The sequence below is a fragment of the Accipiter gentilis genome, chromosome 17 (genome assembly GCF_929443795.1).
Source record: "Accipiter gentilis chromosome 17, bAccGen1.1, whole genome shotgun sequence".
NCBI lineage: Eukaryota > Metazoa > Chordata > Aves > Accipitriformes > Accipitridae > Astur > Astur gentilis.
Window position 1 is genome coordinate 17,564,496 of NC_064896.1, and position 22,747 is coordinate 17,587,242.

Below are 22,747 nucleotides of genomic sequence, written 5' to 3' on the forward strand. Positions count from 1 at the left end.
AGCGGCAGTTCGCAGGCGCTCTGCCCTCTTACCAATACCTGTTTCACTCGGCCAACCATCAGTACACACCGTAATTATTATTTTGTACCTCATAAGTTTAAAAAACCCAAACAAACCAGGGAGTACCACTTTCCACCAGAGAGACCATGAGGTGAAGCCCCCCGGGCGTTCCAGCACCGGCCCGCCGAGCCGCGGCTCGGCACCCTCCAGCCTCTCTCGGCTCTTGTCCGCTGTCGCCCGGCGGGGACAGCCGCGGGGCACCACCCGGTCGCCTCACAGACCCGCCGCCACCAGGAGCGGCGCCGCTGAGGGAAGCTCACGGGAAGCCTGCCCGGACGCCCCTCCCCCGCCCGGGGCGGCGCCTTTACCTCAGGGCAGGGCAGGGCAGGGCAGGGGCAGGGCTGGTGGCTTGAGGGGAAAACAGAGATCCCCGACCTGCCGGCGGCACCGGGCGCCCGGCGAGATCTGCCCCGCCGACACCGGGAGGGGGCGGGGCAGCGCAGCGCAGCACAGCACCGGCGGGGCGGTGGCGCCCCCTGACGGCAGCGGGAGGGTAATGGAGGGGAGTGGGCGGTGCGGGGGCGCGTGCGCACTGTGACGGCCCGCGGCGGCGGCGGCGGCGGCAGCGGCGGGATGGAGGGGGCGCGCGCGGGGCGGACGGCGGGGCTGGCGCGCGACGTGCTGGAGCGGGCGCGGCGGCGGAGGCGGCGGCCGGCGGGACGGCTCCCGGCCTCGGCCCCGGTCAGTGCTGCGGGTAGGCGGCGGCGGGGCGGGGGCGGCCGCGGCGGCGGGAAGGCGGCGAGATAAATAAGAAGCGCCGGGGAGCTGCGTCCGTCGGCGGTGGCAGGACAGCTCGCGTCCCGCAGGGGCCTAGTGCGTGTGTGCGCGTATCTGTGCGTGGGAGTCAGCCTCGGGCGTGCTTCGATGTGCTAGAGGCGTTTCGAAAGCCGTGGAGCCGTTTCACGCTTGGTGGCTTCCCCCCCGCGTTTTGCCTAGTCAAAGCCCGTGGGCGAGGGCGGGGGGCACCTACAAAGAAACGGCCGGTGCTCGGCAGGACGGCGGGGCCAGGCCGCCGCTCCGCCCGGTGACCCCCCCGGGGGGAGCGAGTGCCTCGGTGCTGCCCGGGGCGCCTCGGAAGGCCGGCGTGCGCCCTGCCTTAGAAGTTAAGCGCCGCGGCGGCGGGCCACGCGCGACTGTGTCACCCCAGAGACGGCCCCCAGCGCTAGCGAGGGTTTTGCTGTTCAACCGCCTGACACTTCCTACCCCTGAGCATCGAGCACCACATCATGACTCACAAAAAAAATGTCTTTAATTGCAGGAAGAAGATTCAGAACGTCTCAGTGCAGCATTCGCTTCAATTGTGAACTTGATGAATCGAGCCACAAAGGAATGCGAGGTGAGGTTTCACCCCCAGACCCGTGCAAAGGGGAACGTTGATGATGTGCCCGGCAGAGGCCTCTTTGCACTACTTCTGCTAAAACTGCAAAAATTAGGCTTCAGTTTTGCTCACTGCACGGCAAGAGCTTAGCCAGCGAGCCTGCGGTGCTGGCCTAGATTAAGAAATTTGGGGCGTTCGCCATCATGTGGTAGGTTAGAGGGTAGGTTTCACCAGTGTTATCCTGGCCAGATGGTACCACCTTAGTTGATAAACACCACTATCCATCAGCATTTCTCCTAGACGGTGCTACTAGACCAGTACACGTTTTAGCAGAGGGTTTCTCTGCTTCTTGGTAGAAAGGCAACGTCGTTGGAGAGATAGAAACGTCCGACCACATCACAAATTACATTGTGTCAGCCACTGCCCAGGCTTGTGGCGCGTCACAACGTACAGTTTTTTCCGGTGCTGCCAGGTTACTTCTGCACTTCTGTGGAGTGGCTTTTCAACAGAGTAACCCTTTGTTTTCATCATGCCAGCACGAACCACTCATGCTAGCTGATGGAGTCAGTGTGTTCTGGGTGGAGGAAGTAAGGGGAAGTTTGAATCTTGAGCAAAGAGATTGCTTTGGGTCACACGTTTGCTCCGAATGTAGAGCTAACGTCCCCAGTATCATTTAAGCAAACTTGATTTGGGGTGTTGCTACTGGATAAGGAGTGTGGGCTCAGTTCTGAGCAGCACTGTATCTTTATTTGTGATAAGCAGAAATTGAGAGGTATGGCATACAGATGCACAGCTCCACTGCTTTCATGTTGGCTCTGACTGCCGCATGTCATTACTTTTCTGGGTAGACAGACCACGAGCCTGTCTCTGCCAGCTCATCCTTGTGAATGCAGCCCTGCAGCCCAACTACTGCATTAAAGTCTTTGAAAACTCCATCACAGTTTACATCGTCTATGCCCTTTGGGATCTGTTAGTATAATGCAGCAGGGAGCTTATTGTCCGCGGAGTTAATAACAGAGGCTAAGTCTTCAATTAAATTAGAGAAAACAGTAGTTCAACACAGACCAGATGATTAGTTCTTAAGCAACTCCTTTATCATTTCAAAGCACTACATACACAGTAACCAGTTAATCCTAAAATAACTCAGAACAGTCTTACACAAGATGAAACAAAAATATAATAGTGTATAGAGGAGACTCATCCTATTCCCTGTTAGGAGTATCAGAGTTGGAGCAAGCAGTAGATGACTTCCATATTTATGCATCAGCCAAGACCGTACTGCTTCAGTCATCTTCTGTAGACAAGAAGAGTCATAAAAGGGTGGGTTGGGGGGGAATTCTCAGACCCACAAGTTCATGAATAAAGTTTACAAAGTCCAAATAAAAATCCACAGCCCAACATAACCATTTAGGCACTTGAGTGCAAACGATTAAAACTGTGATTTAGGATGAGTTGTTTAGAGTTACTAAGGGACCAAAGTCTACCCACATTTCTTACCCCAAAAGTTTGCTTTCATTTCTTTGCTCTGTGACATCACGGAAAAGAATCCAGCTCACCTCCTGTGATACAGAAGTGCTCTGTGAAGCATTATGCAATAAGGTCAGAGTATTTGATGTATTTGGGGACGTAGCTCCACAGTAAACCACAATACAAGCAACCAAATCTGTTGATGTGTGCATAACCTCAAGGAATAAAACACAGCAGTAGATTTGGAAATAAGAATTGCTACTGGCCTTATTTTTGTTAAGTTTAGTCTTGACAGTCAGAGACAAGGAAAATGGAAGTGAAGTAGAATAGGTATTTTGGAACTTTTTGGTCCCTGCGATCAAAAAGGTAACCCTGGGAGGTGACAACAGATGGCAGCAGAGCTATACTCAAATATTTAGTTTGCAGTGGGGAAGATTCAGGTACCTTTACTGTGGAGCCAGAAAAGGGCTGCTGCGGACTTAAATACAATTCTCGAAACTGCTATTTTACTCATACCAGCCTTGAAGACACTTTAGCTTCTTCACCAACTCATTTTTCAGTATTAAAGTGTTCTGCTTTTAGAGCACTGCTCCTGCACGTGCCCTGCAGAACCAGTCTTCACTAGCTAGGTTGCAAAGCACCTGGCTTGCATATACATCCTGTTCAGGACCCATAAACTATGCCTTTTTCCACCAGAGCTTTTCTCGAAGAGCCTGATCAGGTAGATGTTTCCAGAGTGTTCCTTCTGATATTTTCATTAATTCAGTTCTGAGGTGTCAGGGAGCCCCTATGTATTGTGTTGGGAGGCAGGCATCTACAATCAGGGCTAACAGTTTTATACCAGAAGGCAGATGTCCTGTGACATCCAGGCATTGTTTTCATCCTCACATGAGAACACACCAGCCAATTAATATAGAAGGTCAGTTTCACTTTTAGTTGTAAATCTGCGGTAGTTGTGACCACGGCTTTGATGCTTCTCCACATAATATTCTCTGTTTCTATTGTTGTCCAGAAGTACTATAGCTTCATGGCAGCCTGTAGATGCAAAGAGCATGAAATCAAACACATCTGCAGATACCATGGCAGGCAAGCAGGGCAAAGAGAGCTGGAGCCCTCCCAAGAAGAGGTAAGTAGGTGGTTTTGGTTTTGATTAAAGGTTATTCCTTCCCTTGCCATGGGACACTTGTTATCCATCTAGTGTCTGTGACACTTACAGTAATGTATATGGTTTAACATCATGGGCATATGAACACCTGGACTGATCTGAACCTTCTGTTGGCGGGCAGGGGAGGAGGCAGAATAGCCCCTGGTGGCACCAGTGTCACATCAGTCCTTTTGTATAGGGGAAAATTTCATGGACATAAAGCATCCCCTCTCTCAGGGGCTCAATTTGCGTTTTGTGTTGTATCATTAGAAAACGTATCTTTTTCTTTCCAGAGGACGGAAGCCTCTGTAGCACTCAGTCAAGCTCAAACTTGCCAGCAACATGTAAGTTTATAGAATACGTTGTTTTTAAATTGAGGTATAGCATTTCTTTATCATCAAGCTGGTTAAAATTGGTGATCAGATGTGGAGACTTCATGATGGCACAGAAGATTAACCAGTGGTGCATGTCCTAATGTACATATAGGTAGGCAGTAGAATGAGCATACAAAGACTTGCACAATTAATTGCAAACCAGATTGTGGCATTCTGGCATATAACCAGTTAAGAGTCTACTTTATATTTTGGACTGATACAGAATGTCAAACACTGTGATTAATTTTTAGGCTCTTGTGAATTGCATCAGCAACAATAATGCAGCACTTCTCCAGTCTCACCTCATTTGTGCTCCTGACAGATTCCCCATGCTGAGGAAAGGCAGGCAGCAAGGCACTCAGCAGTTGCTTAGCCAGTTATGTTTGGCCCTCATACAGTCTCTCTGAAGACTCCTGTTCCTCAAGGAGAAGGAAACTTTATTTTTCAAAGCCTAGCACCTCACCAAATCAATTTCGGGAACTTCTAAGCCACAAAAGATGAGAAACATGGGATCTATACCACCGTACAAGTCAGTGGGAGCACCCTTGTTGTATGGATGTTTTCCAGATCTATGTTCAAAACCATTTAGGTTGGTAACTTTCAGTTTTGTGAAGCAGAGATTACAGTATGTTGATTATTTCCATTGATTGAAACATTAGATGAAATACTTTGAGTACAGCACTTGCTACTTTTTGTACTGATAGAAACATTTTACAGTTTTATCCATGCTGCCTGTATATTTTGAAAAATCTTAGTACGTTTATATAGTAGCTGGTTTAACCCAAATTCAAAGTTTTTATTTTTGTGGGAAATCTAAGATGACTAAACAGTAATGAAACTTTCCCTCCCTCCTAAAGACCAGACAAGCTTCCGAAGACATCTACATTGAAGTTTCTCCTGGCACCTATTCTGTCACAGCAACCTCAGAGGACATGGTGCAACAAACCCACGTGGTGGATGTCAACGCAGGACAAAGTTATGATTTAACTTTTGTTCTATGATGTTTTTATTTCTTGGTAATCACAGGAATAAAATACAAGGCTGTTTTAATGCATGTCATGAACTATGTATATCTTTTTCTTGTTAGCACTTTAATAGTATCCTCTCTGGGACTCCATTTTTATGGCCTGTATATTTGTTTTCTACTTAATGCAGTTATATGCAGCCCACTTTGTACACTGATTTTATAAATATTTGTACATTGTGTGCCTTAAATCCAATTATGTGACTCCTATTCCAGGTTCTTATGCTTTAAACAATTAAGATACAATCAGTGGAATAAAATACATAATTTAGTCTTTGTGATGACAGCTTCTTTTTTATTATCCTCAGACAGAGTTCCATGTCACATTCTTGAGCACAGACAGCATGATCCATGTGGTATGAATGTGGATGTACATTAGCTTCTGTGGGCTGGTATTGATTTTAAAGCATTTGACTCACAATGCATCTCTCCTACCTGTACTTTTATTATTCTGATAAAGAAATAAAATGCAAATGAAATTCACTATCTATCTAGGACCCCAACTCAGGAAGGTGCTTGAGTATGTGTCAGATGTTCAGTATAGGCACATAAACTATTGATACTTCAAGTACTGTCTCTTTGCAGGCTCTTACCTAGGCTAAACACCAGTTAGCTGCCTTCTTCCATAGGCAGTAGGGCACCCTGAATTGTTTGCTATTTCCTGCAGGGGAAAAGTACTGCTGAGCAACTGCACACTGCAGCTTTTGGCCATGTTCATACACTCCAAACATGAGCAGTCCTATTAAAGAGACTCCCTGGATGCTTAACTCTCCCAAAGGATCAGATTCCACCCACAGTTAGAATTAGTGACATGACCTATATTTATCTATAATCTTTTTGTAGCTGATGGGATTAAGGTTTCAGTTAATTTCCACGGGAATACAAAATTCAGTGAGTTGAATGCTGGATCTCTAAGCATTTTGTTGTTTGCATCTACAGTAGCAGGTCCCTTACCCTCTGGCTACTTTCTCTTCTGCTTTAATCCTGAAAAAAATATTTTCAGCTGTCAGCTTGTATTGTTTCTCCATTCCTTCTGGCTTTCTACAAAAAGAAATTGCTATGCTAAATTCCTCTGGCTAACTCTAGAGAACCGTAGACAAACTGGAGGTTTGTAGAGCCTTGCTGTGCATCTGTTCAGGCTTTTAGTGCTCATACTAGATTACGTGATCTCTCCAGAATTGTAAAGTCAAGTCCAAATAATTAGGAATTTGATACAACACCTTGGAGTAAAGAATGAGGATGCTGAAATTCAATGTGGGTAGAAATAGTGTTTCTCAGTTATTAAAATCATACAGTTATCTATATTCTACAGAGACAGTACCTAAATCAGAATTTGATTTGCTTAATAAATGTAACACTGATACAGTCTAAGCAGCTTACCTGAAGGTTCAGCTCCTGAGCTTCATCAGTTGTCCATTTATTGAATTCTGTGTTGATCATGTCTCTCTCTCTCCTTTGTTGCAAGTGAGCTCTTCGTTGTTTTTTTTGTCTGGCCTCTTCTGACATGGTCTGTATCGTCAAGTTTGTTGCCTTCTGTGCAAGTCACTTTACAGTTATCATCTGACTCTGTCTTCTTCCTTGCTGTTTTATATCTTTGTTTTTCTGATGCTTCAAAACCTTCTTCCTGGAGGACAGAAAACAAATCCCTTGGAAGTCTAGCCTAAAAAAAAAATCAGTGTCTTTGTAACTACTGCTTTCCTGGCTGTAAGATAGGTACCTCTGCCTCACGTAGCTTTAATAATGGTATCATTTCTATGTTAGTACAAACTTTACTGCTGAAACACAGAAGTGTACAAGGCCAAAGGATTTTCAGAAGCTGTTAGGCTTTGACCAAAAACTTTGCTCCTTTAGAAGTTAGGAGAATTTTTGGTGACTACAGTGGGAGAACATTAGCTCCACAGAGAGCACCTCTGGGAAGCCTGCTCTCTAGCTTCACTTGTTTGTTTCAAGTTATTTCTGATGCAGTCTGCATTATGTGATAAAACTGCTTCTCTGCAGTCTCAAGGAGTGGCAATGTATATTCTGGGTTTAAAAACACCAAGGGCCATTTCACAGGAATCAAATCATACTTTGTATTAACACATTGCATCCACTACTGTGATTCATGATGCCAGTTTAGGGCTAGAATGAAACCACTCTGGTTTTGGTTTTTGGGGTTTTTTTTAGTTTTACCAAAAGACAAAGCATGTCACTTCAGTGCATAGCTGTGACACTTGCTAACATAGCACATGTCTGCTTGGAGCTCCATACTGGCCTAAAAATTCCTAGGAAGGCAATTACAAAGGTGTGTAATTATGATTATTTAAATAATAACGTAGGAACCGTATAGTTAATAAGTCAGTAGGCATCTGCTTAAAATTAATGCATATAATTGTGAGAGTACAAGATATATTCCAGTATATTCTCTGTTCACCAAGACATGTCATTAACAGATTCATCTTCTCCTAAAGAAAATCATGCAAGTTTAGCACATTCAAAGTTTTACCCTGCAGTAAGCTCACAGTAGCAAGAGCATGAAGGTACAAAGGAGCTAATATTTGATTTCCAATATATAATTTATTTATTGTACCCCTGACACTCTTGTGCAGAGCAGTGTTTCTGTTCATCCTGCCATTCTCTTTCATGTTCTTCTTCCTGCAGGCTTTTTTCTTCCTCTTTTCTGTGTGTGGTGGGTTGACCCTGGCTGAACACCAGGTGCCCACCAAAGCTGCTCTATCATTCCCCTCCTCAGCTGGACAGTGGAGAGAAAATACAATTAAAAGCTCATGGGTCAAGATAAGGACAGGGAGAGATAACTCAACCAATTACCGTCACAGGCAAAACAGACTTGACTTAGGGAAATTAATTTATTACTAGTCAAATCAGAGTAGGACAATGAAAAGTAAAACCAAATTTTAAAATGCTTTCCCTGGACTCCTCCCTTCTTCCCAGGCTTAACTTTACCCCCAAATTCTCTACCCCCTTCCCCTCAGTGGCACAGGGGGATGGGGAATGGGGGTTGGGGTCAGTTCATCACACGTTGTCTCTGCTGCTCCTCCCTCCTCAGGGGCAGGACTCCTCACACTCTTCCCCTGCTCCACCGTGGGGTCCCTCCCATGGGAAACAGTCCTCCACGAACTTCTCCAATGTGGGCCCTTCCCACGGGCTGCAGTTCTTCACAAACTGCTCCAGCGTGGGTCCCTTCCACAGTGTGCAGTCCTTCAGGGACAGACTGCTCCAGCGTGGGTCCCCCGTGGGGTCACAAGTCCTGCCAGAAAACCTGCTCCAGCCTGGGCTCCTCTCTCCACAGATCCGCAGGTCCTGCCAGGAACCTGCTCCAGCGTGGGCTTCCCACAGGTTCACAGACTCCTTCGGGCACCCACCTGCTCTGGCGTGGGGTCCTCCCCGGGCTGCAGGTGGATATTTGCTCCACTGTGGACCTCCCTGGGCTGCAGGGGGACAGCCTGCCTCACCGTGGTCTTCCCCACGGGCCGCAGGGGAATCTCTGCTCCAGCGCCTGGAACATCTCCTCCCCCTCCTTCTGCACTGACCTCGGGGTCTGTAGGGTTCTCTTACATGTTCTCACTCCTCTCTCCAGCTGCAGTTTTCCCCCCCCTTTCTTAAATACATTCTCCCAGAGACGCTACCACCGTCGCTGATGGGCTCAGCCTCAGCCAGCAGCGGGTCCGTCTTGGAGCCGGCTGGCATTGGCTCTGTCGGACATGGGGGAAGCTTCCAGCGGCTTCTCACAGAAGCCACCCCTGTAGTCCCCCCACTACCAAAACCTTGCCACGCAAACCCAATACACTGTGCTTGCTTTTTTTGGCATTCATGTTTGTTCGGCTTTTTTCCCCCCAAGTTTTTCTAAAGCAGGAGGAGACCATGGCCAACAGAAACCAGGCCTAAAAATCAGGGTGTCGTCTTTGTTCCTAGCTGTGACACAGTTTGCTTACTGTGTATCCCCTAGCTTAAGGGTAGGGATCTGCTGTTTATACTGCTTGCTTCTTGTGAGGGACTAAGAGAAGATACTCATTAAAGACTGATTACTAAAAAATCTGCTTGTATCTTTCAGAGATAGAGATTATGACTATCAGAGTTTGACTGGCAGAGCCCAGCACCTTTCCAGATTGAATCTTTTCTCGTGTTTTATTGCTGCTGACAGTCACATCTGTCCACTTCCAGTGCCACTCATGTAGGTCCCTACCTCCACAGGACTTCATTGGGTTGATGTCAATGGGCATTTGGCAAGTTTCTGAATTGAAATCTGCATTACTGAATGCTCACACAGTTACCGGCATAATCTTTTCCACTTTACCAAGTAGCTTCAGCCCTTCCTTAGGATTTGGGGATTTTTCTTTTGTTTGAATTAGTGGAGAAGTTTCCTGCCCATCACAAAACTGGTAGATGGCCTTAGCAAGCACTTAAGTTAGAAACGATGTATTTTTCTAGCCAACTTCCAGACCATTAACAAGAATATATCTTCCATTGAAACAAACCCCATGTTTCCATAAATACAGTATTAATACAGATTACCTTACCCCAAATGACAGCTTGAAATATTGGTCTCTTAAGATTTCTTTCATTGTGAGCTGCCCTCTGGGAGACTGCTCAATGGTTTCAAACATTGCACTCCGATTAGTTGGGGCAACATGGGACATGTTCCCAACGGACATGGCTTTGGATTCCATCTTGCCCTTTGTACATGTGCTGCTGTGACTGTGGAGTCCTGGGAAGAAGTAAGATTGTATCTAAGAGTGAAACAAGAACTGAAATGGAAAAACATTCATTTCAGAAGAGAGGAAAATGCAGTTTAAGCCTGAAAGGAATTATTTCAGGTTATTCTGCATGGACTAGCTACGAAGGTTAATGAAGATGCTAGCATCATAAAAAACGCAGGAAAATGATGGGGAACAATCTCAGAGAGGGATATCTACGTTTCCAAATGAAATTCCTTGTTCTGGTAGTTTTGCATTGGATGGAGCTGTCAAAAAAAGAGCTAGCTTGAAAGATGAAGCAGCAGAAATGTTGAGGGGGGGGGAAGTACTGCATCAGAGACTGATATGCAAATTTATAGTATTTATATCAATAAACTACAGAAGAGGTGACTGCCCAGATGAAGGGGGGCCCAGAACATATTTTTTTCGCTCTGGCTGCTGCTTCCCTTTGAGGGTATTAAAAGGTACCTGAATTACTGGGATGGGACTTGTGGTGGCTTCTTTTCCAGTATTTGCACTCAGGTCTTGCAGAATCCTTTAGCCTGGTCTTCTCGAGACAGCTGGAGTCTGTGTTAACAGCACCGTCCACCACAGTATTCTCAGTGGGGAACGCCTCCAGGTCCCACTCTGCATCAGAACAGGGGGAAGACACTTCCACAGCTGCTGCTGCTGCTTCTTGTTTGGGGCCTTTCAGTTCCAGAAGGCAGGGAAAGGGCTCGCTGCTGGACTCTGCCTTTTCAGTTTCATTCTGAAAGACCAGAGACCTGGATGGAAGAGGCCACCAGGCATCAACATGGGGATGGCAGCAGCAGATGCACCTTACATATGCTGAGAAACTGCATATACCATCACAGTGATAGTGGAAATGTGGCCAGGAAGGTGAGCAGAGCAAGCAGTGCTTGGCAAGGCTACATACAGCACAAACAGGAACCAGGGCTGTTTTGGGACTGCAGGAAAAAATACAAGAGTTAGCGTCCGGACTTTGTTTGGGCTTCACCCGGCTGGTGAAGGGCATGTGGATCATCTCTACAATCCTCTCCCACAGGCTAGGAGGGATCCACAGAGCCACACCTCGTGGGAGTTTCACTTTCTTGTCATTCCAGAAATGGACCATAATTTCTTCATCTTCTGAGGCTGTTGAGAGAAAAGGTAAGGAGCCATAAGCAGATGGCCTGGGCAGTGCACATACACAGATCATGCTTTGCAGCTTTATGCACTTTCTACTCCTGTCAAGCGTTAGGATCAACAATCACCCCTCTCTGTAACAGCTCACCTTCATGTCATGGAGGGTGGAGTGGGCAGCTAGGGCACCATCAGTGTGACAACAGGCCTGGAAGCACCTTTCCTCCCAATTTGTCATCAGATGAACAAGAAAACGTTGACTGAGCAACTTTTGTTGTTACTGCCAAAGTTAGCAGTAATGGTCTCAACAGTATTTTGATAAGTAAGTGGAGCTTGACTGTCAGACATGGGAAAAATGAATGAGCTGTTGAAATCTCCTATGTTTGGTTGATAAAATCACCCCCAGATGTACCACTCGGTACAAATGTGAGCATTCAAGCACAGATGGGTGCTTCCTGAGAGCTGCCTCACTTGTATCCTTCATGAAAAGGCCACCGTCTTTCACGTGGCAGACACAGCCTTGCCCGAGCAGACAGGAAATAGCATAGCTGCAGACGCTGAACATGACATTTTTATGGGTCACAACTCCCTTAGGGTCAGACTGGTGAGGTTACATGCAGATATCCATCAGTGTCCTGGTTTCGGCTGGGATAAAGTTAATTTTCTTTCTAGTAGCTGGTATAATGTTATGGTTTGGGTTCAGTATGAGAAAAATGTTGATAACACACTGATGTTTTCAGTTGTTGCTAAGTACCATTTAGCCTAAGTCAAGGACTTTTCAGCTTCTCATGCCCAGCCAGCAAGAAGGCTGGAGGGGCACAAGAAGCTGGGAGGGGACACAGTCAGGACAGCAGACCCAAACTGGCCAAAGGGATATTCCATACCATGTGAAGACATGCCCAGTATATAAACTGGGGGGAGCTGGCCTGGGGGGTGCAGAATGCTGCTTGGGAACTAACTGGGCATCGGTCAGCGTGTGGTAAGCAACTGCATTGTGCACCACTTGTTTTGTATATTCCAATTCTTTTATTATTATTGTCATTTTATTATTGTTATCATTATTATTTTCTTCCTTTCTGTTCTATTAAACTGTTCTTATCTCAACCCACAAGTTTTACTTTCTTTCCCAATTCTCTCCCCCATCCCACTGGGAGCGGGGGGAGCGAGCAAGCAAGCAGCTGCGTGGCGCGTAGCTGCTGTCTGGGGTTAAACCATGACAATCAGCAAGTCCTATCAGCTCCTGCAGGCTTTAAGCAATGCTAAACTATAGTCTGTGCACTGGTGTTTCTCTGGCAGTAGCACCGCAACAAGCGTTTATCCTGATAGTCTCATTCATGTTCCAGAGCAAGGCAAGGAAGAAGGCGGCAGCATCTTTCTTACCTCTTAAGGGGTCTCTCGTCTCAATGCCCGTGAGGACAGTTCCTGGGCCATATCTGGCCATATCTGGCTCCCAGGGTGCCAGCACTTTGTCTCCAGGGAGTATGGAGTGCTTCATTCTGTTCACGTATTCCAGGATGTCATCCTCTGCTGTTCTTTGCACACACACTGGATGCCTTCCATGTGACATATGTGGTTTGGCAAACTCTACCAGGAACGTGCCTCTTTCACTCTGTTACCAGGAACAAAATAATAGTTCCTCCGAAAAGCAGTCCTTAATGTGTCAGGTCATATAACCTTCACCAGGAGGCCATTCTGTGGCTCTGTTGGCTAGGTCAAAACTCCATGCAAGCCTGAACAGTAACTAAATAGTGTGCGGTGTCAGTCTGGCATTGAGACAGCCAGCAAAACCTCTGTGAGGCTCAGCAGAAAGCAGTCTGAGTGAACCATATGTACAGATTCACTGCTGCTAGGACCTGTATTTTCTTCCCCAAGAGAAAAAGCTATAGATAGACTGCTACTGGATTTCACAAACCATGCCATGTGCACCAGATAACAAGGGACACTGAAGACATTCAGACCTGTTCTTCAGTCATGCCCAAGTCCTTCCTCATTACATACCACACTAACACTGCTTCTTGGGGGGGTTGTTAGGAATTTTTGTTTTCTTTTAAATTAAGGCCTGTCAAGAGGCTTTTCATCAACAACGCAATAACATACTTCCCTGTTCTTGAGAAAGAATAGGCTCTTTTTTCTGCTAAGTTTGAAGTGCTAACAAACTAATGAATTAAAGCTTTCACTAACATTTCTGAAAAAGACACCGAGCCACTGGTCTGTAGCTGACTCAAGCTGGAAGTGTGTACATAAAACACTAATGCTTTTCCTGTGCTATTGATGATTATGTGTCTACACACAACAGTAGCCGGTACACTGCTCACAGCAGCACTCACGCTGCCTGAGCCTGGCTCAACGCCCAGCGCCAGCAGACGCAGAGGGCCTGCTGTTGCAAGGTGCACACCACCACTGCTGGAACTGGGAGTTTGGGGGGCACCCATCTTCTGCACAAGATGAGGATCCCCGAAGCACATCTGCTCCCTCCTAGAAATGGACTCAGTAAAGGAGGCTGAGCAGAGCAAGGATCTGATCATTATTAGTTTATTGGTGCCTGAGGCTGTGCTGCATGCAAGAGGCTCACCCAGTATATCAGGCAGCAGGAGGTGAGGACAGCCTGCAATCAGGCACGTCGGGAGCTTTATGAATTGACATAACCACGAGCATCAGCTGTCCTGGTGATCTCCAATTCATGCACCAGCTGAAATCAAAACTGCTACACTAAACTCAGATGGTACATGAGGACTGCTGGTGGACTGGACACCCATCCTATTACCCATACCCATGACTACCACACAGCAACTGTCACTCACTTCTGTCTCCTCTTTTACTGTACCACGGTAATAAAATCCATCTTTTTCCCCTCTCACCAGCACAGGGACATTGCTGTCTAAGCTCACTGATCTCCCCAATGTGCTCAGCTTCTTCCATGCTGGGCCAGGAGAGGGGAGGCAGTAGCTAATCCATTGGCACCTTGAAAAAAAAGAAAATGGGTCAGCACTGGGAGCAACAGCTTCTGTAGGTCATGGAAAAAAAAAAATCCTGTAAGATTTAAGAACTGGATCACTCCACCTCATTTTGTAGCACTCCCACAGGCCAAAGCATGTGGGAAGAAACAGAAAACTTGCCGGTGCAGGGACAATCCCTTGCTCTTGGAAAACAAACAAACAAACCCCACAACCAAAACAAAAAAAACCATCAGTGCCTGCTTTTACCCAGATTTCTTGGTTTGGGATTTAGAGGAAGTAAGGCAGGAGTACGCTGGAATCCTGGGCCAGCACTAGCCACACTAGCCCCTTTGGTGTTTGCATGGCAAGCCACCACAACCTTCAGATCAGGAGAACGGATCCACCTCCAGCACAGAGCACAGCGCAAGTGCGCTCGAGGTTTACACTGATGGTTTACACTGGGGCATTCAGGGAAAAGAAAAGTAGAAAAGTAAACAACGAAGCTGTTGGTTGATGACAGGTTCAAGTTCAAAACATGAAAAATAATGCCCTGTCACAAAGCATTAGAAACATTTCACAGAAGATGGCTGCTAACGCAAGATGTTTTTATTTATCCAAATAATATTAGAGGAATGTTTCTTTGATAGGAGGTTTACTCAGGCTTTGCTTTTCATAATCTCCAAGGTAGCAAATCACTTTAGTTAATACAATCTAAAAAACTGCCAGTGCAGGGGAGAAGAAAGCTCAAATGATGTTCAAGCTGCTAATTTATTAATCTGACACACCAGCCTGTTTTATCCTATTAGGCATCATGAAAAAGAACAAATCACAGATTCAAACAAGAACTTGATTTTACCTCTGGGGGGTGAGGGGCTCAGCGACCTGGGTGGGATGCACTACAAAAGAGCTCCTGCAGCAGGGGTTGACAGTAGGTAGGACACTGCAGCACAAGAACTTGTCCAGAGCTGGCATCACACTGCAATACCTGCGACCCGTAGGCAGGAACCCTCCCGAACAAGCCATTCTTGCAAAAGGAGCTAACTGCGGGACTCAGTCATGATCTGCTGGTAGAAAAGAGACAATGTACTGGCATTTTCCAACACAAGCAACTGCTTTCCAGTGTACATCAAGAACTCAGTAGCTTTTATTAGTTATTTTTATTTAAAAAGAATGAACTCAAAATATCCAGACTGGCATTTGGTCAGATGAACCCACATCACTGACTTACGTGATCTTCAGTCACCCAAATCCCAACCTGGTAGAGGGACAGAAACACCCGAGGAAACTAGAAATGCTGTGAAAATCCCCAGGAAAGCAATAGCTTTCATCTCCCTCCAACCTTTATTTCCCTCTGTAACATCCAGATCCCTTTTCTTATACCTACACTCTCTTTTAAATCTTTCTTGTGCACAGTCCCAGCCAAACCATCTCTAGTCTACAAGCCGAGACAGAAACTACAGCTGAAGTTGACAAGCTGAGTAAACGTGACAGTTTTTGAACATGATGTTAGATTACAGTTGCCTGTTACTTGTTTTATTTATAGTGATGTATTAAGAAGACATATTTTGATCTTTCAGCTGTCCTGTCATGTTTTATAACAGCAGGATTATGGCTTGCCATGAGAAGGAATGAAATGCTCAGATTTGACAAGTGATAACTATTCAGAGGCTGTCACAGTAAGATTGATGATGTGATGCTATCTCTGGTAGTCTGACAAGATGTAGTAGACAAGCTTCCATGCCCCTTTTTTTAAAAATATTGGTTAGAAGCGTTTAGCATGCTTAGGGTAAAATTTGCATGGAAATTCAACAACATATAAATTTTCAGTGCCTAATTTACTTTACAAAATACAGTTTAAGCACTCATATTATGTTTAAAATGTTATTTTGTCTTTATCTGAGAGGTACGATCCGGGAGTACTTTTTACGAGGACTCCCAGACATACATAATTTCAGAAAACTAGCACACCAAACCCAGCAAGAAGAGTGGATTAACTGCTGCAAAATGCATCTTTAAGTCAGCAAATCAACACAATATATTCACTTGTTTCACAACTACATAAAGTCCCCTATTATAAACCAAACCAAGACGGAATCAGTAGTACTTCGCAAAGAAATGCATCAATTCTACATTAAAGCACATTTTAATCCCAGTGCTGTTACTGCTGAGAACCAGGTCCCCTATTTTGGTATAAAATGGGGCACTGACAAAGGCAATTGCACAACACTCAGATATTTTTTTTTCTGGATAACTCCCAAGTACTTTGACACAGCAGTATTTCAAACTTACCAGCTATTGATAACACTACCTCTGGTCGATTTGGATTTAGTCCCAATGCAGAAATCTTGCCCTTTTGGCTGTTTGACACGGGAAGCCATTTGCTGCCAGTGTTTCCTAGTTGCTACGGAGGTTGCCACAGTTGTTACTACCAGGATAGGACATCCTGACCTTACCAGTTAAAAACCAGCGGAATGTGACTAGAAAGGAGCATTTGTCTGCCACGCAACCCACTCAATTTTTAACTCCCCATTGATCTAGATATTGGGTTGAAAGACTGCAGGGGCAGAGAAGGAATTATAAGAGGGCACGGTGTCCTCTAGGCTTTCTGCCTACTATTGCAGGACAAGAAATAGCATCACAAAAAGCTACAGTTCAGATTTAGAAAAAAGCAGCCCACCACCACAGGGTGTGACACATAGATCAGTCTGAAATGCAGACAGAAATGTTGAAGCTGAGACAAACTGAGATCGAATCACTTTACAAACTTTCCCTTTTCACAGTAAAAGAGAAGGGTAATGAATTGTCTCCTCTTCTTGCAAAGTACATATCAAAAACATGCCAGAATACAATGCAGAAATCTGCCTGGTAATCTCTACTGTGATTCCTAATCTTCATTTTCTCTTTAACAAATGTTAATTCTTTCTTTTTCCTTTTTTTTTTTTTTTTTTTGGGGGGGGGGGCGGGGGGGGGGGGGGGCAGGAATACTTAACTGCATTTTGTAGGCATTTTTCAATTCACTGCTACCAAAGCAAGGTAACAGAGGGGATGATTGCAAGTAGGGACAAGGATACAGCACTTCAGAAGTCTGTAACCATTTTCTGTCCATTCTGCTGCACCCACAGACTACCACTCTCATGGTGTCAGCAGAACTGTTGTTTCATATCAAAAATACAATTCCCTGACATAGAGCAAATGTCAAGAACACTCTGCTAGTTATGAGCTCAGGTCTCTTCAGCACCTTCACATAAATCTATTCTATACCACTTCGTTGAAATCATCAATAGGACAGAGGAACAGACTGGGAGGTCAGGGAAGACCACACCACACCTCAACCATTATCTTTCTTTTTTTTTCCCCCCAAGACTATGACCTTGCCAACTCTCTGTATACTGTGTGTTGTGTGAGCAGTCCTAGTAATTTTTAAGGGTACCAACAGCTGAAGATGAATCCAATTTTCAACAGAAATTAGGCTAAGTCAACAGTTTTTAAAGGGATTAAAATATTCACTAATCAGAAAAGGATGGAACAGCACTTGCAAGACATATGCTTTTCCTATGTTCAGTAACCGTGCTTCAGAGAGCTGCTACCCCCGTCTTTTTATTTTCCCCCTTTTAAACCAAGTTATCCTTTCTGTTGGCATCTCGCAACATTCCTGGGAAACTTTTAAAAGGCCTCTTAAGAGAAACACTGGCAATTAGACCAAAAAACTTTTAAGAAAGTGCATGTGAGTAAACCAGTAACATTACAGAAAATGAGAGGAATCTCAGTCCCATCACTGGAAAGAATTTATTTTAAAGCATGCAGGTTGTGATGATACATACAACTACTTTACACGTATAGGTATTACATTTTTTGTTTGGTGACAATTTTAGAAATGTTTTCTGATTTCCGTGAATTAACTAAAGCCACTCAGATGATATTTCCCCAGCTGTCTTTTTCATATCTAAGTGTAGTTACTATCTGCAAAATTAGAATTCTTTTCTGTGGGCTGATAGCGACACATGCTATGATCTGCTCCTAAGATATGCCAGGAACATGCACATCATTAATAATATAGTGGCTACTATGTTCCCAGACAGGATACCTTTTGCTTGGTTTGAAACAGTTTAGATCGTCTTCAAAAACTGGTTTTGTTTGTTAATTGCTTTAGGTGTTTGGCCTAGCTCCATGACATTTTTTTCTGCCACCACAGAATCATTGTACAGAACAGACTGTAGGTAGCTAATGTATTTTATTGCAGCACGGAGTGTCTCTACTTTGCTGAGGCGTTTCTCCAAGTATTCCTTAGGTAGGTGATGCCTCAGTTTAGCATAGCCTTCATTGACACATTTAACCCTCTGTCTTTCCCTCTCATTCCTCTTTCTGATGAAAGCTGGTCCATAGGAGTACTCACTTCTGCAGTAATTGGAATGGGGCATTTGGTAGGGAAACGTGCAGGGCTCACTGTAGAAGTTCTCTGCAATGAGATGCTCAGACATGAAAGGAAGGGATGACAAATCTTCAGAGCAAGTGACCTGGTTTGGTGTTTCTGGGTACACATGAAACATGACCACTGGGTCGGCACAGAAAGGCTTAGCCAGCTGTATGCGCTGAGTCTCAGTACAGATTGATAACTTGTCCATGAGGTTACAGTAGCTTTTGCCATCCACCAGGTTCTGCATTTAACCTGTAAACGCATAATTACATAACAGTTTAAACAACTTGTACTGAACAGTAGAAAAAAAACTCACCCGGACTTACCAACGCTTGGCACTACTAGCATTTTCCAGAAGAGATATTTAATGCATTTGTGACATTTCAGAATGGTGTTGGAAGATCATTGCATAGAGCAGACAATGTCCCATTTGAAAATATAAGAAAGTGCAAGTCAGCAACACTGATTAAAATAATTCACAACAGATTTTAAGAAAATAAAGCCACTAAAGCTTCTTAAAGGAAACAGCAGTTTCCTTTCACTTCAGCTTTAGAAATGAAGATAATCTACCTTTACGTACTCCACATAGGTCTAGCTTGCTCCAAATCCACCAAAACTTACATCTCTACAGGGATTAAACAAAGCAGGCCAACATCTGCGGCATTCTCTCCACCCCCTTCCCCTCCCTGGAGGAAAAAAAAAAATAATAAAAAAAATCTACAATTCCTGTAGCAGACTCCCCATCCATACCAAAAAGCCTTCCAAGATGAATTATTTTTTCTCTATTCATTTGATGTCTCATCTGCTATAGTATCTTAATTAGATGGAAAACCTGTGCAGGGAATGGATCTCAATCTTATGTCTGTCGGGTATTACATCCATTCTACATAAAAAGGTTTACAAGAAATTTAAAGGATGAATTTCTGCTAAACCTAACATCTCCTTGGGTCCTCATGCTCCTTCTGCACTCACCTGCAGATTAAACACAGATATGAAATACTAAATACAGTCCTGCTGATCAAGGATTATGAAATAATCAATTTAGTAAAGGAAAAAATGCATGTCCTAATAACATCGTTCCAATTTTAAAGTATTTTACTAAGAAGGGACTGCACACAGCCTTTGGGGCACTGCTAGAAACCTGTAACTCAGACTGGCCTACTAAAACCACATACCCTCTCTTCAGGGCAGCATTACAGCAGGCGTAACTACTCAAATCACCCCTATATATTTACTAGAAAGATAATCTTGCAGTGCTTTATAGGAAGCCACATTATAGTGCCTTCCCAATATCATTATTCAAACAGCTAAATATCAGAATAACTGTAATGATTGTTACCTAATAGCTACTCAAAAATAAATTTTAAATAACTAGTTAGTTTCTAAAGAACTACTGTGATTCACCCTCACAGATTGCAAGCAATACTTGCCTACACAGAATCTATCAAAAAACGTTCTTACTCACCATCCACTTCCACATCTATATATTGCTGTCTAAAACACTTAGGTTATTGCACCCTCTAAAAAGGAAAACCCACCTGAACATTAAACTAGGCTACTATAACATCTAGATTCCATACTTGCAAAAACCTCACAAAGCTTCCAATGTTCTGACCACGGTTCCATAACATAAAGGGGATCCCCTTAATCCTTCACAAGGATATGGGGATATTTTGATGTTTTCTAATGAATTCATACCTGCCACGTTTAATATGGAAAGAATTTGTACTCAGTATGGACCTATCCTCACAACATATTCTATCAAAATGCCTCTGTATTCAGCATCGTCTCTTTCTAATGCACATAGATCTCACAACAGAAATCCTATGAGTTAAGAATTCTTTTAGAGCACACTGTTAGACAACAGAGAAAGTCACATGCATCTTGAACATCTGTAGGTAGGCTGAAAGCATGAACACACATCCATTTTACATTAATATACACGCAGAAAAATCAGAGGTTAATATATACACTCATAAAATTAAACTAGTAGACAGTAATCTTTCCCTTTTCTACTTAAACAGGTTAGGTTATTGTCTAAAAACTTTCTACTACTAACAACTTTAAAACATTGTCTGAGGAACAAAGTCTGTTATATAGCAAAAAAACTTTATAGCAAAACATCACTATAGAGCAAGAAACCAAAACCAACACAGCCCCTCAAGAAGAGATATTTGCCATATTCGTTGCTTAGTACTGACACTTCTGCTGCATAACAGCATTACATAAAACAGTTATCTGCTGTGTTACTACCTGCACAAAGTTCAAAATGGAAGTGTTAGGATAGTTTTCCTTTTAGACTAGACTCACCAATCTTCAGATGAAAGTAAACTCCAAGGAAACAAGACGTGTTATTTTAAGACTGATGAATAATACCTGAAAATATCTGAATGATATTAAAAAAAGAAGTTAATGTTCCATTTTTCTTAAACCTTATTTAATAAGAGATCATATTAAATACAATTCATTAAAAAGCTACAGAAGCACTGTTAATGAATAGCTGGTGGAAGTGATTTACAAAACCACTAATATTCAATGAAGATCTGTTGCTAGATACAGCAATACGCAAGTCTCTTACCTGAATTATGTAGCTTGTTCCGCTGAGTCAATGACTGCTGCAATTTATAGTTAACTGACAACATGCAAAGTAGCTTACAGTTAGATCTGCTCATTTCTGGTTTGGCTTTTCCACCCACACCACAGCTATGATGGCAACAAAACTTGGCATTAAGGGCTAGAAATTTTAAAACTGTATTGAACACAACCAGATTGCCTAAAAAAGTAATCAGGAATGTCCTTGGCTTACTTCCTGTATGTATTCTGTTACAGTTTACTAAAGCAGTATTTTCATTTATTGGCATTTCATACTTTAATGTCTAAATATAACAATTAGCTAGAATTTAGTTAAAAATTTACCGTCAAGGCAGAAGCAAACTAATTTTCATAGCTTCATTTTAAACACAGAAATTCAGTATTTATTTAGCAGAAACTTGTGATGGATTTGTCTCCAGATTAGAGGCGAGGACACACATTAGTTAGCTTAATACCCTCAAATATAATCTTCATTATACTTGCAATTTTGGGAAATTCCCTTAGTGTTAAGAAGTATAACACCATATAAAAGGTTTCTAATAAAGCATTTATGGAAGTAGAAAAGATTTCAAAACAGCAATCAGTAGCAAGACAAATGTTTTACAGTTTTGCTTAAACTAAGAAACAACAGTATGGAGCAATCAGTCTGTATAATCAAATATATATAGGTATATAGATGCTACATATATCAATATATAGCTGTCCCATTGTACAGGTGCAAGGGAGTACGACACCTAACTTCAAAACTCCCACATTCTTCCATTACCTTGACACTTTAGATTATCTCACTATTTGGCCTTTCTATTGATCAAAGTAAAAACCACACAAAAAAATCCAAAACCAAACCAGTTAAGCTTAAAACTTTCAGAAGATACTGTAAGATTAGAAACACTTGATCTACTACCAAGAGAGCTACGCACACCCGGTCCTGTCTTCCTGGGACTGTCAGCCATCAAAGAAAGCATTCTGCTTCTGCTGCCCTTGCGTGGGGCCACAACAATGCTGTTTTCTGCATCCTCCTCCCATGCAAGCTTCAGGCCTCATCAGAAAGGCAGTCAAGAGGTAGAAGATCTACTAGAACTGGTAGACAAGCATGTATTCAACAAAAAAGTTACAGTATTTTTCTTTAGGGGACCCTAGGTACATCACTGTCATAACCAGTTATTGACTTATCAAGGTGGGATGTTGAACACCATAACTGAACCCAAGTCTGAATTTTTATTTTTATTTTTATTTTACAGAAAGAATCCTGTGCCTCCACCAATTAGCCACCCATTATAATTCCCTCCAGCTTAACTCAGTTTTTGGAAGACTACAGGACTGACTGCTCCGTATCTGCAGAAGAGCTGCAGTCAGTGCAAATGTTGTTATGGGGCAACTATGTTTACACTCCTGATGTGGCAGAGCTATGCGTCCAGGTACAGTTTATTTCCCACACAACTCTGTCCTCCGGGCTGTGGACTAAGCAAGCCAAAACTGCACCCAGCAACATATAGCACTGTTCCATGTACCATTTCCTTCCACGTTGGAAATGAAAACTGTGTCAGACAATAATGTCACTACATATGCGTAGCTAAATTTGAGTCAGGGATTAAAAACTTT

At 43.7% G+C, this 22,747-nt stretch overlaps 3 protein-coding genes across 8 annotated transcripts; 1 reads left to right on the forward strand and 2 right to left on the reverse strand.

Annotated features, from left to right (window-relative positions):
* Positions 1–633: 633 nt before the first annotated feature.
* On the forward strand, positions 634–5,661 carry AKIP1 (A-kinase interacting protein 1). The gene is made up of 5 exons (XM_049821346.1): positions 634–741; positions 1,319–1,396; positions 3,858–3,971; positions 4,283–4,333; positions 5,221–5,661. Exons 1-5 carry the CDS (start codon positions 634–636, stop codon positions 5,362–5,364), a joined length of 495 nt encoding a protein of 164 aa, XP_049677303.1. The 3' UTR covers positions 5,365–5,661.
* Positions 2,296–18,640, reverse strand: C17H11orf16 (chromosome 17 C11orf16 homolog). 5 transcript variants are annotated; one of them, XR_007508591.1, is made up of 9 exons: positions 18,533–18,640; positions 14,996–15,200; positions 14,005–14,164; positions 12,584–12,812; positions 10,550–11,215; positions 9,905–10,092; positions 6,768–7,011; positions 4,666–4,776; positions 2,296–3,880 (listed from the first exon to the last, which is right to left on the reverse strand). XR_007508591.1 is itself a non-coding variant. In XM_049821335.1 (8 exons), exons 2-7 carry the CDS (start codon positions 15,160–15,162, stop codon positions 6,805–6,807), a joined length of 1,617 nt encoding a protein of 538 aa, XP_049677292.1. In that variant the 5' UTR covers positions 15,163–15,200; positions 18,533–18,640; the 3' UTR covers positions 2,296–3,880; positions 6,768–6,804. The 5 variants fall into 5 exon arrangements, 2 of the variants coding, with proteins under 2 accessions (XP_049677292.1, XP_049677293.1); XM_049821335.1 differs by lacking the exon at positions 4,666–4,776; XM_049821336.1 differs by lacking the exon at positions 4,666–4,776 and having other exon boundaries at positions 14,996–15,203; positions 18,533–18,621.
* Positions 17,680–22,739, reverse strand: ASCL3 (achaete-scute family bHLH transcription factor 3). 2 transcript variants are annotated; one of them, XM_049821342.1, is made up of 2 exons: positions 20,864–22,739; positions 17,680–18,805 (listed from the first exon to the last, which is right to left on the reverse strand). In XM_049821342.1, the coding sequence occupies exon 2, from the start codon at positions 18,798–18,800 to the stop codon at positions 18,246–18,248; it is 555 nt and encodes a 184-aa protein (XP_049677299.1). In that variant the 5' UTR covers positions 18,801–18,805; positions 20,864–22,739; the 3' UTR covers positions 17,680–18,245. The 2 variants fall into 2 exon arrangements, with proteins under 2 accessions (XP_049677299.1, XP_049677298.1); XM_049821341.1 differs by having other exon boundaries at positions 19,124–22,739.
* Positions 22,740–22,747: the final 8 nt, after the last annotated feature.

What these genes read in the sequence shown, in the direction of transcription:
- AKIP1 (XM_049821346.1), top strand. Translation starts at nt 634, where the DNA reads ATGGAGGGGGCGCGCGCGGGGCGGACGGCGGGGCTGGCGCGCGACGTG. An exon ending in TGGAGCCCTCCCAAGAAGAG is followed by an intron (nt 3,972 to 4,282) that starts GTAAGTAGGTGG and finishes TTTTCTTTCCAG; the next exon opens with AGGACGGAAGCCTCTGTAGC. An exon ending in CTCAAACTTGCCAGCAACAT is followed by an intron (nt 4,334 to 5,220) that starts GTAAGTTTATAG and finishes TCCCTCCTAAAG; the next exon opens with ACCAGACAAGCTTCCGAAGA.
- C17H11orf16 (XM_049821335.1), bottom strand. Translation starts at nt 15,162, where the DNA reads ATGGCTTGTTCGGGAGGGTTCCTGCCTACGGGTCGCAGGTATTGCAGT. An exon ending in CAGTAAAAGAGGAGACAGAA is followed by an intron (nt 12,813 to 14,004) that starts GTGAGTGACAGT and finishes TCCTGGTAACAG; the next exon opens with AGTGAAAGAGGCACGTTCCT. An exon ending in ATTTCAAGCTGTCATTTGGG is followed by an intron (nt 7,012 to 9,904) that starts GTAAGGTAATCT and finishes TCTGTCCTCCAG; the next exon opens with GAAGAAGGTTTTGAAGCATC.
- ASCL3 (XM_049821342.1), bottom strand. Translation starts at nt 18,800, where the DNA reads ATGCAGAACCTGGTGGATGGCAAAAGCTACTGTAACCTCATGGACAAG.